Source organism: Lepisma saccharinum, chromosome 22, assembly GCF_977018435.1.
Source record: "Lepisma saccharinum chromosome 22, izLepSacc3.1, whole genome shotgun sequence".
Lineage (NCBI taxonomy): Eukaryota > Metazoa > Arthropoda > Insecta > Zygentoma > Lepismatidae > Lepisma > Lepisma saccharinum.
In genome coordinates, this window is record NC_139250.1 from 51,370,810 (window position 1) to 51,387,890 (window position 17,081).

Genomic DNA, 17,081 nt, shown 5'->3' on the forward strand with positions numbered 1-17,081 from the left:
TGGCGAAAATTTGCTCTGATTGGCTGCTCCACAGAATCCAGTCGAGGAAAGCAAGTAGCAATTAGAACATGTCCTATTCCTCCAAATCAGTCAAGCAGTCAGCCAGGCGGCCATGATTGCTACCTAGAAAGTTAGTTCAGCGCCAACTAGGGCATTCCAACTAGAAATCCAGTTCCGTGTGATAGGGGCTTTAGTTTGTCATGGTAAGCTTGCTTCATGCTTTCAGCAAACTGTCTGTGCTATCTGGGTATGGTTATCTTCTTACACAATGTTGCAGTGAGCACTAACGTTAGTTGTGACAATACATAAGAAGATGTTGATATATTTTTTGCTAGTATGTTTTAAACTTTCAGGAAAAATAAATATTTCTTCGTAAGTTCTCGCGCCTGACCTGCGAAATCTCTCCGCCTCCCCAGGGAGGCGCTCAGCTCAGTTTAAATACCAGCCTATTATTATAAATTATCCTCATTATCAGTTTATTAAAAAGATATAAAATGTGGAGATATGATCTCATTATCACCCAAGGAATAATTTTTATTTCAGAACGAGCTTATTGTAGGAGAAACGGAATTTCATTTCTAAAAACACTTAGAAAAGCTCGAACCATAATTACATATGAAATATCTCAGTTAGTGAAAGTCAGTTAAAAATCCACTAAAAACAAGAAACATGTTTTTTTTTTAAAAAAAAAACAATAATAATGATATAGACATTTACCACAACAATATGGCAATTCAAATGAACCGGAAATACCACTACATGGCGTGTTTCTCAGAAAAGTTCGTCGTACTACATTATCGCAATATATTTGAACCCCTCCGCAATGGAAGCCGGTCTCAACAGGACAAAGAAAATACACGTACGTGTAAATTGGCCTGTAGATAAGAATGCAATTTACTTGCGATTGTGAAATATCTATTTTTCATGCGTTACCGTTTGATTAAACAGGAGAAACCAGAAGGAAATAAAGATAGTATGACCCTTCATTCCCTTGTAAATGTTTCAAACAACGGTATTACGAGTACTTGGAGAAAACACACGAGGCAAGAAGTCAACATGGGTCGTGGCGCTCTAAGTATTTCTAAACAATTTGAAATGGTGCCTACGGTTTTGGTGGCAATAGTCCTGAAATTAGTATGTGAGTACTATGGAAGTATACATCTGATTTGTACATGTTTATATTTTATCCAATGGTAGCGAGTACTGAAATAAGTTGATGACGGGTATTATCTAATTTGTATTTTCTTGGTACTTTGTTATTTAACGTCTGCGATCCACATGCATTAAGATAATCCTGTAAATGAGGAAGAATGAATATTAAATGAATAAAGTAACAACTTAACTGAATAAAACACCAGGGACGTTGTTGGGGGGGGGGGCACGCGGGGGCACTGGCCCCGGCAAACGTACACGTGGCCCTGGGAAACTGTTCTGTATTTGCTGGAAATTTTACTTTGATGACAAATATTGCAAAATAATTCTTCAGTAAATTTTGCTTGCAGTTTGAAACACTTCTTCAATTTTCAGTAGAACGAACCCAAGCAAGGCATTTCTTTCTTATTTCCCTCTTTCTTGCTTGTTGAACACAAACATATGTATTGGGACGGGATGCAGTTAATGGTTTTGATTTGATTTGATTTGATTTGTTGTTTTAAGTCCACTTTATGCACAGTAAGGCTAATCGGGACTGGACCTACAGTTTAAAGTGGGATCCGAACCACTATGAGCCTCCACCGGGAATCGAACCCGAGACCCCTTGAGTACAAGGTGACGACGCTACCACTGCGCCATCGGGGAGGCCCAGTTAATGGTTTTGTAGTCCGCCCCGGTCAGGGAAGTCTTGAGACCTATTGCAAATTCACTTTTCCTCCCTGCTGCACACCAGATCCAGGATCCCCCCAAAACCCGCACTTTCTCTTCATCTGGCCTTGCACTGGCTCCATGGGCGCTGAAAGGACGACACAAGCAGGAAGATTTAGCTACGGGTGGCTAGAACTTCCTACGTTAATTATTTTATGGTTCAGAAAAGATATCCCCATGCGTTTCAATTTCCAAAAACAGAATTCTATTGCTTGTCCCTTTTTTGGCGCGGGAATGAATGACAGCGGTTCTTCTCACATGCACTCAGCCCTCCTGCTAATGACCTGCCCTGCAAGGAGGGAAAGGCTACTTTCTGAAAATTCCGAGAAACATCGAAGCGGTCGGTTCATCTGTTGATTTGGTGGACAGTTGATATCTAAAAGAGAGTTTGACTATCACAAAAGATCCTGGGTTCGACTCCCAGGGTGGTTGCTCTCATGTATAATGAAGAATAAACCACATTTCAATTAAGGAAGGAAACTAGGTATGTAGCAATTGTTTTTACAGCCGTCTGCATGCTCTATAAGCATTATGTTACAAAATATGTATATATTTCTGACTTTCTGTGATTTTCTTCATTTAGCCTCCACCTGCAAATGCGGAAGCTGCTGCTGCTTCGGTGGCTAGGTTGGCTAGACATACAAATATAATTAATCCCTAGTCATGGAGCGAATAATACTTATAATACGCTTATAATCATGAGTTATGGAGAAGCAAATAGCTTATCAATTATTTTCTGTTTGTATTTGTTGTGCAGCGGTTAACAAGGTGCATTACGATGCCAGGGGTTCTGGGTTCTGGGCGTGTGTGTTCTTTATGATGGTCTGCTCATCAATTTCACGTCACTCATTTTCATCTTCATCTTCACGATTAGCCAAAAAGTGTCAGAAAAACGAAGTAAAATAAACAAATCAATCATTTATATATTACGCCGCTTTTCTATCTCTTGGGTTAAATGCGACGATGAGGATGAATGATGAGCCGAAGGAATGGCGATGGGACATACATGATACAACCACACCTGTCCAATGTCCGAACCTTGAAGCTTTGGTTTCGTAGCGTGTTATACTCAGTCAGTGGAATTCTTAGGAAGAAAAACTGTAAAAGTAGGGTGAAAAGAAGCAAAGTTGTACGATGCATAAAAATACATGTTTAGTCCTTCTAAAACCTTCCAATTATCGTGTTCGTGTTTTAAGTACACTGTATGCACAGTAAGGCTAATCGGGGATCCGAACCACTATGTGCCTCCATCGGGAATCGAACCCGGGCAGGTTGTTGAACCTGCTGAACCAAAGACGAGAGCGTAATTATTTGAGCGTGTGGGAACTTTGTTTTATCCAGTGCCATCATATATCCAATTTTTCACACACAAATAAGATTAATTTTAAGAAATTAGACGTGTGCATATAATTTCTTATCGTCATCATTTCCCAAGTGAACAATCAGATGCCATAGAAGACTCGGGCCCGCCCTTGAACTAAGATATACCCGATTCGATTCCGGTATGAACTGTATACATGAGATGCCTAGCTTGAACTCATTACGCGCACATTTCATATTTGCACTGTTGCCGATACTTGTACACCTGGTTCCAGGTCTTTATATCTAAAACCACGGAAATGGGTTTTATCTACTTCTCAATTTTCTTCCAGCAAATTTACAAATCTTAAAGACTAATAACATTGTTCTTGGTGTATAAGCCATTAAGCTAATCAGTTCATTCTGCATTTAGTTTCCCAAATAATGGCTGTGTATTTCGCGAGAGTATGTCCGTAGACTGTTGGGGGCTACAGAAGAAAATGATGTTCCTTTCCAATTTATTGATTGATTGAGTTGGTGTTTTAAGTCCACTTTATACACAGTAAGGCTAACCGGGACTGGGATCCGAACCACTATGAGCATCCACCGGGTATCGAACCCGGAATCTCTTGATTACAAGGCGACGATGTTACCATGCGCCAACGGGGAGGCCCTTGATCCTTTTCTTTCCAAGTGTGTGTGTGTGTGTGTGTGTGTGTGTGTATATATATATATATATATATATATATATATATATATATATATATAATATGTATGTATACAGCATGGGACTATAGGTATATAAATAGTTTGTTAATTTATAATAGTTTGATGGAAAAAATCTTACGTTTCCCCCCCCCCCCCCAAACGGATCAACCTAGCTACGTCCCTGTAAAATACCAATTTAAAGGATAAACACTTGACATTTCTTGTGTTGATTTTCCAAGTATGACTTTTTAGGGCTGTAATATGCAAATTTGTGAATAATATAGCTACTTGTGTTATTTATTTTGTTATTCTGTGTAGAAAGAGAAAAGTGATCATGACATTCTAGTATAGAAAGTAAGGAGGCAGCAATCAAGCTAGAGCCCCTTAAATTAGATAGAAATTTCCATATCTTCATGAATGTACTGTATAAAATATATAATTTTAGTTATTTTCACACAGTATCTGCAAAATAAATTACAAAATATATTTTTAAAGCGAAAAGAAATGGTCACATGTATAATGCAGCTGCGAAGCGTACGTACACAGTTACATGATCAAACGATGCGTCTTGGCAAGGGCTATATGAAATTGTGCAACCATCGTTTTCTCCAGAAACGGTCGATAGGAGTTTCTGAAATAAATGATTCAATTCTGCGTTAATCTACGCTAACCAAATACTTTTTCAAGTATGCCTTCAATTTCTTATCGTGAGAGCAAGACAAGTGCCTGTTTTTATTGAGTTTTGCAAACGATCGCTCGCTTTTAAATGCTCTAAATATGAAACGGTTGGTTTGATCGTGATGAAATCTTAATAGGGTGCAGACAGAAATGATTTAAACACAAAGCTTAATTTTATATCAATCTCCTCTAAATAGGGAATCATATCAAGCCAGGATTCTGAACCTCAGTCATCGGCCGTTGCTCTATGAGGCATTTAAAGAATGCCATGTCAGGAATTAACAAAGCTTCCTGGTTTACCAAAGTTAAAACTCGACTGTACCTTTTTGCCAAAGGGCGATTTTTTTCAAATTTTCCTCTTCATTCGAAAAACCGCTGTGATATTCCAAAATCTTAAAAATTACACCAGCTTAGAATTCCTTCTAGAGCATTGAAGTGAATTTTCGTGTGTTTTTACTGTTATTTAGATATTATCAAAAGTTTAATAGACTTACGTAATCTCAAAACTATCGATAATATTTAGATAACATTGAAAGCAAACTACACGAAAATTCACTTCAATGCTCTAGAAGGAATTCTAAGCTGATGTGATTATTAAGATTTTAGAATATCACAGCGGTTTTTCGAATGGAGAAGAAAATTTGAAAAAATCGCCCATTCAGTTGCCAAAGGTCCAGCCGAGTGTTAAGGTGCTGAGCAACTGGAATTTGCAGGACAATGCCCAGGGTTACAGGGAAGAGAACAAATCTGAGAGCAACGGGCGGTGTGGGGTGTTTTGCCTGGAGTCATCGAACAAGTAGCAACTGAGGAGATTGAGCGGTCGATCAGATTCCATCAGAGACAGACAGGTATAGTTCTTTCCAACCATGTTGAGCTAGACTTGAAGGCATAAATCCACTAGCTTGTGTTTTGCCATTTCCAAGTGTGAAAAATAAACTCTCGTCCATTACCATTAAGTTATCTGCCAGGGGCGAGTGCTCACCGTTGAGAATGAATGATTAAATGAGCTATGTCACCCACATCAACGGTTAAAGGTTCTTGGTTTGATCCCACGAACCTCAGAGTTCGTTACGTGGTGGAGATGCGTTAAGATTTTCAGAAATTTAAAGATGGTCAAAAAACCATTCATACCAATTTTGAGAAACAACTTTTACTTAGGATTGGGTAGTCCTACGAATACAATATTAGTTTTGTTTTTAAGCTCTTTGCTTCTGTTTTTAAAATACGTAATCATTGTCAATTCATATTGCGGAACAGATTATGTAGAGATTTTTGTTCAGCGGAGTAATGATGTAAGTGTAACGTGGCAACACGGCACGCACCGAATTGCAGTGACGTCACATAGTTTCCACGGTTCAACGGACATCGCAGTGTGCATTAACGAGGAATTGATCGTATGCATTGCGCCTGCTCGGCGAGCACTTCTGAAAACCCAAAGTGTCGAGGTTTCTAAGGCAGATAGTGAGATCCCCATGTGTCGCTTGGTAATGTCCGTGAAGCGTTTTCCTCACCAGGGAAAACAACGATTCGATGGACCTTGGTCCCCTTATGCTTAAGTGTTACAACCTAATAAACAGGAGTTTTGAGCACTATGAACCAGATTGATTGATTGAACTGGTGTTTTAAGTCCACTTTATTCCAGTAAGGCTAATCGGGACTGGACCTACAGTTTAAAGTGGGATCCGAAACACTATGTGACTCCACCGGCTATCAAACCCGGAACCCCTTAATTACAAGGCGACGACGCTATCTCTGGGCCATCGGGGAGTCCACTTTGAACCACAGTTGAACCTACAAAATGTTGAAGAATTTTATTTTGCCACATATTTACGAACATATTACTGGAACTATTAGATTGTAAGCGCGGCTTCCATGAACGTTCCGCGCCTTACATATCGTCGATGTTTTCACGAACTGGCGAATGTGTCAACTCCCTTGCATCACGAACCGGCGAATGTGCAAAATATTGATTTTGAGAAAAACGAAGTTGAAAGTAGCCAATTTTGCGTTACTTGCGAATCATTGAAAAAAATATTCGAGCTAAACTATATTTTGAGATAACAATAAATGCTGTGTGAGAAGGTAGTTCATATGAGAAAGAACACCGTTGAAAGAATTTTAATGAACAATAAATGAACAAAGGATTTCATTGAATCTATTCGTCAGTTCGTGAAAACTGCGAATTCTACAGTTCAAGGCTAAAACTTTCAACTTATTTATTGGATATTTATACAGAGTTAAATATTAGGCCAATCCTTAATACACTAATCATAACAGTTTAATACGTAACAGTGAGAAACAGAGAAATTCACACAACACTAGACGTACCCGCAAATAAATGTCAAGAATAATAAAATTCAGGAAATAAAATGTAAGGAACAAAATAGTAATACATTGACCAACACTAGTCTGTTATCAAGTACAAAGTTAATAGACGCAAAATGGTTGTACAATTAGTGAGGTAATCTGACATAGAAGTCTCTATAATCAGGATGAGAAATTACTGGTATTACTCCTTGACATAATGACAGCAAGTCCTGGTATTTTTTCATAGGCAGTTTTGGCTTTGAAGTAAAAGCCCTTGGTGATAAATTGTCCTCTTTAGCACTGCGTGGATTAGGAAGTGATATACTTGAGTGTGTGTTTAGGTTATGCGATGTTTTTATAAATATATTGGGACAACCCTTGCGCACTTGAATTTGCATGACTTTTGTCCAGTCCACGGGTTGACCCTCATTTGTTGTTCTAACTTTTAGGATACGCAGGTACTGCGAATATTGTTTCCAATCTAAGACGTCTTTAGTATGCAACTCATGAACAACATATGGTTGTTTCTTTCTTGCCATTCTGATTACGGGGATGAATTGGGCAGGGATGAAGATATCTTCACTCCGTCGAAGTGCGTTTTCAATTGAACTGTGAATAGCATCACCTTCACTTTGTCCGTGACTCGTTTCGAAGAAGAAAACATGTATGGTGTTGATGTTGTGTGCTTCATTGTTTAAAAAATAAACGAACATAGAAGGCAGGATACTGTTTTTGTTCTGAGATGCACAGCCATCGGCGAAGAACGCTACTTGTTTTACACCTTGTTCATCTTTCATCAGCAGAAACTTCCTTAAGTTTGTTGCAAATTCATTCGGACCTCTTTTCGCTAATCCTTCGAGCCAAACGTAGCAATGATCGCTTTTACTAGCTAATTCATAAATTGTAAAATTGTAGGCTGATAATTTTCTTTTGTAATGCAGTTCAGTTCGTTTGCTCTGTGGTAGATTTATGACTTGCTCCATGTCAAAGCAAGCAGCCACGAACTCCTGTGGATTTTGTACAGCTGTATTTTTCATCGCACCTTTAATTTCCCTCACCTTCTGTTTTTCCTGTATGTGCCTGTTATATTTTTCAATCAAGTGAGAATGATTAGATAAACAATTAGATGATTTCAATGAGTTGTACGTCTCACACAAACCACAAAGATCTTTTTTTGGGGAACGAAATTTTAACTTCAAACATTTAAAAACTGATCTGTATAAGGAGTAACATGCCGAGCTGTTTGGAAATTATTTTTTGAATAGTTCATACATCTTTGCAATACTTAAGTTGGACGACAAGTACTGTTGGCTAGAACTTCTGCGGCAAAAATGAGATTCCATCCTAGGGAACATATTTATGTGCTTTTTAATATCTGTACGCATTTTTCGTCTCTTTCTTTTAACGTTGTCTGACGTCCACCTCTCTTTTCTTCTTCTACCATGCACTGGTTCTTTAACTTCATTAGCATTGTCCTTACTTGTCTCTCAGCAATTGCATGTATGTTAAGAAACATTTTACGACATGCTCTTTGTCTTACGTTATGGTCATCTGGTAAAAAAATAATGAAGCGTTCTTTCCTTCCTCTTTTTGTCTTCTGACTTCGTTGACCTTACAGGAGCATTGGAAGCGATGCACTTACTCAACCATTCTCGTTGTCGAGAAACATTTCCTAAATTATAATAAACGTTATTAAGTTTCATTCTTGTGTTGTAATCAAAATCGTTGCACTTCAATCCTCTTGTTTGGCATGTCCGTGACTCACAACGTGGACGAAGCAATCTGCGAGAAGGAATAACTTGATGACTCTTTTCACTTACATACTCATAATCCAAATAACGACAGGCTTTTACATTTTTCTTACTTTTTCCTTTTCGGAAACCCTTCGCTTTACTGGAGTAACATCCTCCTTTTCAGAACCATCTACTTTAAAATCTGTGTGGCTTGATCCCGGAGAGTTTGTTTTTCTCTTGTCTAACACTGACACTTCTGTTGTGCTCGGCGCAATCCAATATGAAGTGATTGTAACAAACCAAATCCTGACACGTTTCGCATGCAGGAAATATTTCTTCTTCACAATACAAGGAACTACATACAGCGTGAACATTCCTCGGTGAAGAATGTGCGGACGATTCATTATCACTGGAAGATATAACAAAATCATGATCCTTGTCCTCATCATCCGCTAACGTTTCTGAAGAACTGTCAACGTCACGAACTACTGCACTCGAGTCATTGATCACACCACCTGAGCTCTTCTTTGGCACTGACAGAGGAAGTTCATCACCTGTATCACCACTTTCAGAATCTTCTTCCATCCCAATCACAACACCTTCATAATAAATTTTCTCAGGATCCCACCACATTTTCACTTTCGCTCCATATTGCAACTTCTTCATTCCATGGGGGAGTGTAAGTTCTTGGCTTCTGAAGATTTTAATACTGCCATCAGTCCACTTCACAAGCACGTCCTTATTCATATCTTCTGAATAATTACACAACGAACCACACCACTAGAAGGCTGGCTATTCTTCAAAATAATATGGCATATCTTTTATAAACCATTTGAAATAATTTAGTTGCGAGAAGTAAACCAGATGATTGCCAATTTCATTGAAAGTCTCAAAATATAAACTGTACATTGTTCCAATAGAAACACAAACAACTGTGCCTTACATGTTTTCTGATATCTTACAAATGGGTTATATTTCTTATGAAAAAAATGAAATTTAAAACGTTTTATTACAGCGGCATCCGTTAGGCAAAATGTAGTCGAACTGACACATCCTAAATGGATTGTAAAATGATATCATGTTTTTTTCTCCACGAAGCGGCGAATTTCATATTCGTCGGTTCGTGAAATTATCACAATACTAGTTTTCATATTCGTCAAAACGTTGTCCATCTTTATCTCCTAAGCAATATTTAATAGAAACTTGAAACTTTGTGAGAGCAAAGTAGAAGTTGTTCCAACATATACAGCGTCAAAAACTCAAAATGTCAAATTTTGTACATTCGCCGGTTCGTGATGCAGGCGAGTTGACATATTCGCCAGTTCGTGAAAACATCGACGATATATACGCATAGGCCTCTTATAGGCCAACTATAGATAGATCATCATCATCAGTATTCTAACATGAATGGCAATTTCTTGTAAAGTTCATTGTAAATCAATCGATCTAATCCTTTATAATGGAAACATAATCCAAAGTTAATGGAGCCTCCCCGATGGCGTCTTCGCCTTGCAATTGACGGGTCCCAGGTTCGATACCCGGTGGAGGCACATAGTGGTTCGAATTTCACTTTAAACTGTAGGTGAAGTCCCGATTAGCCTTACTGTGCGTTAAGTGGACTTAAAACAACAAAGTTAATGTGAACATTGTTTCCACTAATGGTTTCACGAAACTTAGCGTGAAGTGGAAAATGTTAGCTGGAAGGATGTTTAGACGAGTCTTTGAGTTAGCTGGGGGATGCTCTTATGTGACAGCTCAGGGAATGCTTTGCAAAATTTGTGCTAGGTGGGGGATACTATCCCCCGTATCCCCCTTTACTTCGAACACTGATCGGTGGGAAAGTTGGGACTACATCACTGGCTTTTGGTACCCCTTGTTATTTAAAACAAACGTCAAGGTGCAAGCGTCTCGCTGATGGTATGTTCAATTTCCTTTCAACTTCACTAACGTCCTTCACTCTTTCGCAAAGTTTTTATATAAAAGTTTCCAGTCTTTCTATCATGCCTAGAAAAAACTTAGATTTGCAAATAGGAACCTTAAATCGTTTTGTAAACATCCATATCATTCAATAAATCTTGAAGTATCGGCGTAAATGTTCCTTTATTAATATTGTCACTTATGCTCATCACTGCATGTAGAATAAAATAACCACAAACACATTACACCGGTTGCATTTCCACCTGGTGGCTGGGAAACGACGATTCAGAGATCGTTGCGATCAGCGAGAACGAAAAATTCTCTTCGACTGACATTTTCGTGTCACAAGGCACCTAAAGTTGCTGGCGGGACAAATGAGCGTCGAATACACAGCATGTTGCCTAACGTACTGTAAAATAGGGGAGAGAGAAGGTGAGTCGATTGGCGACGTTATTGGATAAATTTTTACAATAGTCCACAAAGTAGGGAAAGTTAGCGCACAAAACACTCAAACAAGCTAATAAAAACAACTGACAATAACAGGCATACACTTGGCAACGTTGTAATGGGAGAGCGATGTTACCGCTACAGCTTTTACTTCGCAAATGAGGATGTTGATAGTTGACACTCATCTAGCCACGCACCTGCGAAGACGATTGGTGGACAGATGGAGCTATGTAGGACAGCCGACAGTTGGTTCCGCAGCCCGCGATTAGCATAGATGGAGACAAAACCGCTTGATTTCCGGACCATTGTTATCTGACAGTCGTGAGGATTGGAAGCGGCTATCCCAGTGTTCCTTTCATTTCTTTGAGTTTAAAAATCTTTCCCATTTGAATTTCAATTAAAATTTTGGGTGCCTCAGCACTTAGGATATTTTGCACCCGTCACGTTATACGTAATCTTATCATAATAAAAATATAAGCGCCTGAAACCAAAATTTCCCTTACCTGGGTTAAAAGCTGAGGCTATAAAGGGACAAACAAAGACAAAACACACGTCAACACACACACACAAACACACACACACACACACAGTCCTACGGAGATTATCCTGGCCGTAGCACCATACGCCAGAGCCTTGTTAGTCTGCAAAATTCAGTCCAGGGTGTTCTACGTAGAAGGTCACCCCTTACACCCCTCTTCCCCATTACGACTGATCAATATCAACATAAGTGTTTTTAAGGATTGCGGTATATTAGTAAACATAGCCAACAGTGGCATTATCCACCATAGAGAAGCTAAGCTGTGAAAGTATTTAATACTGAGTGTGTGCATTGATCAACGATTATTAGCCCTAAATGGCCAACACCACAAACAAAATCAAATCAAATCCCAAACGTTTCTGGTCACTCATTAATTCAAGCAGGCAATATTCTGGAATACCTTTCAAAGTAAAACATGACTCAGTACACGCAGAGGACTCTGAAAAAGCTGATCATTTTTTTCATTATACAGTCTTCTTAAGAGTCTTTATCAATCTAAATACACTTACTGTTACTCTTTTGCGGAGAACACAAAACTTTCTGGGCTACTGTGAGGTCGCCTCAGACGTGAGGATCCACTTTAAAGCGTTTTCGATGAATTATCAAAAGCTTATACAATCAGCACCCAATGAAACTTCCACTTATGCTAATCCACCCAATGTACAATCAGAAAAGAAAACTCCTTTTCGAGAGAAACCTGTATTAAACTTGAAAATCTTCCTTACTCTTTTACACTCACAAAATCACACATTTTAAACAACTTACATCATTCTAATAAATAACTCGTATCTCCTAGCGACCGAAACAGAAACTTGTTAGGTTTGTCAATAACCATTCGGACAAATTACGAAATTGCGTCATAATGTGACAAATGTATTTCTTATATATTTAACATTCTAAACGTTGCATCTTTAAATTTCATGAAGGTGGGGTGTAACAGCCTCAAATACGCTGGCTTCTTCACTTCCCAATCTTACTCCAGTGCGCTGTCACTCTCTAATATCTCTCCCCACGTCTCCAGAAGAATTGCAATATATCCTATCTTCAATGCTTGGAAATCGCGCGAATGGTCCTGATGAAATCACTTCTCGTTTCCTCAAAAATTCTGCTTCTTTTCTCGCTATCCTCTTCTCCATTTTATTAAACAGATGTTTCAATGAGGACACATTCGCGGATACTTGGGAATAGGCTAACGTGGTGCCGTTATATAAATCTGGAGACAAGGGCTGTTACTTCTTATACACCCATTTCTCTCTTATCACCAGTTTCCATCGCCTGCGAAAAGATAATAGAGAACCGACCGTACAAATTTACCTCTCCATTTGTAAATACAGCACAGCACGGCTTCATACCAGGCAGTTGCTGCTTAACCAACTTGATCATTTTATTATCCGACGCTATCAACTCTATGTCTGAAGAATCCCAATTGAATGTAATATATACGTATTTTGATTTTATAAAGCTTTTGACTGTAGAGCACAATTACCTGCTTCATAAATTATATCACCTATCAAATATTCATGGAAAAGTTCTCTCTCTGCTCAAACACTACCTCCAAAATAGACAACAGAAAGTTGTACTCTGTGAAACCTGTTCTTTTTATCAAGTTGTATCCTTCTATGTACCCCAAGGCAATATTCTTGGAACTCTTATCTTCATCGTTTTCCTTGATAATATTCCAGGATATCTTTCCTACTTATGTAAATCCTTCTCCTGTTCGCTAAAGATTTCAAAATATATATTCAAATATCAAATTTCAGTGACGTGGCACTTCTGAAACAGAATTTAAATTTTCTGATAAAAATGTGTGTGTGAATAATGGAACTTAAAATTAATCCTTAAAAAATGTGCAACGATGACCTTCTGCTTAAAGAAAAACGCATTAAACACCGTAATACTTTATAAAATGATCATCGTGTTCAAATAATTGCCGCACAGGAGGACCTAGGTGTCATTTTGATGAGAAACTCTCCCAGTTCTGAGAACATCGTTACACGGACCGTATGCTGGGTCTGTTCTATCGTTTTATAGAAATTAACAACCTGTCTTCACTCATCACTTTTTTAAAAATCTTTCGTTTCACCTAAAAATGAATACAGTTCTCCGATCAGTTCTATTGCATGTCCCTCAAATTTAAATATACTAAATTCCGTTCTAAACTTCTTCCTGGCCTTTTGACACGTTTGAAGACGTAGGCTCATTTCGCATGTAATCATAATAAATGCATATACATAACATTTCATTATTTGTGAACGTGTGTTTTATGGTGACATGCCAGGTGAACTTTAATATAAGTGAAAGCATGAGTTCGTCACTAGTTTAAGATTTTCGTACCTACAAAGAAAAATCTAAAGCACATATCCACCTGAATAAATTATTATCTGAAATCAATCAAAATTGTGCAGATATCTCCAGCTGATTGTGAACGCAGGCTCATTGCCATGAATCTAACCTTCACTGGCCATAGAAATCATTTAGAAACTGCAACACTTTTAGAATGCACTGGACCTACACATTTTCAGTTTTATTGAAATTTTCAAGTTTTTTCTGTCTTTTTGCTCGGAAGGAGCTACACAGAGTGTGGAAATGTAACACAGAATGGAAAAAATATCCATCCTTGTACGACCCTGAGAAAAAAATAGCACCTCTAATCTCCTCGCTGGAGAGCAAGAGAAAACTGTCATGAAAGAGGGAAAAGTTAAAGTGAAGTAACGCTCGCCGACATGTTACTGTTGCATTCCCGTTGATTGTGGTTTGTTTGTATTTGTTCATTAATGGTAAAATGATACGCTTTCCTTGGTTGCAGAAAGCTTAGTTACCCGTGCAAAATATTTGTCTACTACGAAACGTACGCCATCAATTAACGCAGGGGTTCCCAAACTTCTTTGTTTCACAGCGCCCTTTTTGTTTCCAGATTTTCCCGCGGCGCCCAAGTCAGAATGTAGGCCTATTTAAGACTTCCAATGCTCAGTTAGTGTGGTTGGGTTGCTTGCCTTAAGTTAAAAAATAATGACATATTTCAAATTCAGAAACATTGTAAATATATGTAAAATGTACTAAATAAGCACATATTTGGAACAATCATATAATTTCAGTAAAAATATTAGAATACACTTTGGGAACCACTGAATTAACCAATGGATGATATTCAATGTGACGTCGGCGGCGCAGGTCATGATGGGAAATTTGGCCAAAACCGCATGGTCCGGCAGTCAGTCCGGCAAGCCACAGCAAGCGTGAAGCGAAACAAGTGCATGAAAATTATCCTATGTTTATTTTTAATTGTATATTTTCAAATGAAGTTCTCTTTTGATAAATCAATGCGTTGTTTACGTGTGCCATTTTTTATGTATTAATTGTGAAAGAACAGCATGCCTTCATACATACAGTTTTTTGGGTGGTTAAGATGGCGTGATTTTTCCAATGTGGGGTGAAATATGAATCGTATCTGAAAGGCACGTAGTACTGTGTTTATGGCTAGAGTTATATAACTTTTGTCTTACTCTTTAAATCTGCATGCTTTGCAACGCGTGTGGTTGCTGTACGATCTCTAATAATGTTAAAGAAATTGAAATATTGCTTATCAATCAGCGGATGTATTCGCAATATGCGTATATTTGTATACACTTTTCAGCATATCTTTTATGCCTGTCTCAATGCACATGGGAAATGTCACAATGATAATATAGTACACAAATAATATATACTATATAATACAATATAATATAGTACTCGAAAAATATAGTACACAATTTTGTAATTCGGAACATTTCTATAAATTATCTTTTTCACGAGACAAAGTTTGCTTTTTGTTCACTTTAAAAAATATATATATATATTTTTTTTAAATTCCCTCCACCGGGAATCGAATTTTGGATCCTTCGATTACAAGGGGATATCATTAGCCACTGCACTATCGGATAGGCCCGATTGATTCTATGAGAAACAGGCTCCATAGTCCTGTACTTTTTTGTATGTTACAGTTACGTAGCTTTGTATAACGTTGTTTCGTGGTATAATCATCTTTTTAAATACTCTGGTCATTGTTAAGAGTCGTAGCAAAATGTGAAAGACTACATTTGGCACGTAATCGTTATATTTGTATCTTGAATCACTGCCACAAAAGCTGTGATCGCAATGCTTATCAAACGTGTTTCCAACAAACTCCGAAACGTTTGCCGGAATCATGGCGGCGGACGTGTTTTCGCGCAATGAATTGTGGGGGAAGTTGTTCGTTGAATATCATCCATTCCAACTTGTTTTCTATGCAGCATGTGAGGTTTCCGAAGATGCGTTTCCGGACTTCAACTTCTTCAAGCCGAACAACGGAGCATCGCAACAAGGGACGAGGGACGTACCTGGCCGCGAGTGCACGAGGCCCTGCTCCGACCAGTCCCTCACCTGCCTCTTCGACTTTGTCCTCGAGAACTACGCAACTCTAACCGAGTAAGTATGCATGTTAGCCCTGTCTGGTTCGCTGTACTTTTTGACAACAGGTGTAGTGCAGGTGTATCTCGGTGTGAGGCTGGTGCAAACAAAAGTTCAATCCAAGTAGACGAATGGCGGTGTTCGAGTTCAGAAGATTCAACAAATGCCTGTCTGCTTCCTTAAACATTAATTTGATTAGTTAGCAGGCACCACGTGATCATACACCACACGCTACACCGCTCCAGAACGTAGTGGAAACACCACATACACTACTTGACACCAAAACAACGAAGTAGACGAGTCGGTGTTGCACCGCGTAACCAACTGGAGGCGCGAGTGGAGAGAGAGTCCAAAAGTGCAGGGAAGTAGACGGGACTGCTGATAAAAGGTGCGTTTACTACATTGGCGTAGGTAAACAATGGCCCAAAAAGTGATGCTCTTTTGTTTAGCAATAACGATAAATTTGTCAGTCTTACGTAGCCATACATATTATTGTTCGGTCCAGGATTTGCCCTAAAATGCCTTTTTTCGTTCATTAGCCAGAAAACGTAGGCTTTTAAGTTAAAAATACGCATCATATTATTTCTGAAAGAAACTTCCTCTCTTACTAATATTTAATTCCGCCTATTTCAGCCACAAGTGTCTGTTTCGAAGATAAATGGCTCTCTAAGCAAGGTTGTATTAGGCGCAGGGATCCGGAACCCCCTACCCGAAAGACTTACCAATTCTAAAATTAAATAATGAAAATATATTTGTTTAGCATTTGTTACGTAATCGGAAGTTCATAATGTGCTCTGAACTATTGAACGGCAAAGATTGCATTGGGATCATACGCCTTTCGAAGGACAGTTCCAAAGATTTATGATTGCACACTACTATTAATGATAATAATCATAATATATTAATCAGGGACTTTACTTTTCGCCAACTGGATCTAATATCGTTTTGGTTATGCAATAAATATTAAATTCTTCATCTATTTGACCTTAATTTCTTTGCCAAGGCATTTGTTTTTTATTTAAATTATGACTCTCTTAACTAAGTTGGCCGCGGTGGCTCAGTCGGTAACGCGTCTGACTACCATGCTAAAGGTCCCGGGTTCGATCCCCGGCCGGTTAAAATCCGGGAACTTTTCTAACGTTGGAAGCGGCCCCGGCGCTCACCCA

The 17,081-nt window shown here is 38.6% G+C and overlaps 1 protein-coding gene across 1 annotated transcript in view; it reads left to right on the forward strand.

Annotated features, from left to right (window-relative positions):
- The first annotated feature begins 1,035 nt into the window (after positions 1-1,035).
- The window catches only part of LOC146004713 (multicopper oxidase 3-like), an 89,167-nt gene continuing 73,121 nt past the window's right edge, over positions 1,036-17,081 (forward strand). Inside the window, exons 1-2 of the mRNA XM_083143668.1 lie at positions 1,036-1,138; positions 15,759-15,933. Coding sequence (XP_082999794.1) covers positions 1,057-1,138; positions 15,759-15,933 — 257 coding nt within the window. The 5' untranslated portion in view covers positions 1,036-1,056. The remainder of the gene's footprint in view (positions 1,139-15,758; positions 15,934-17,081) is intronic.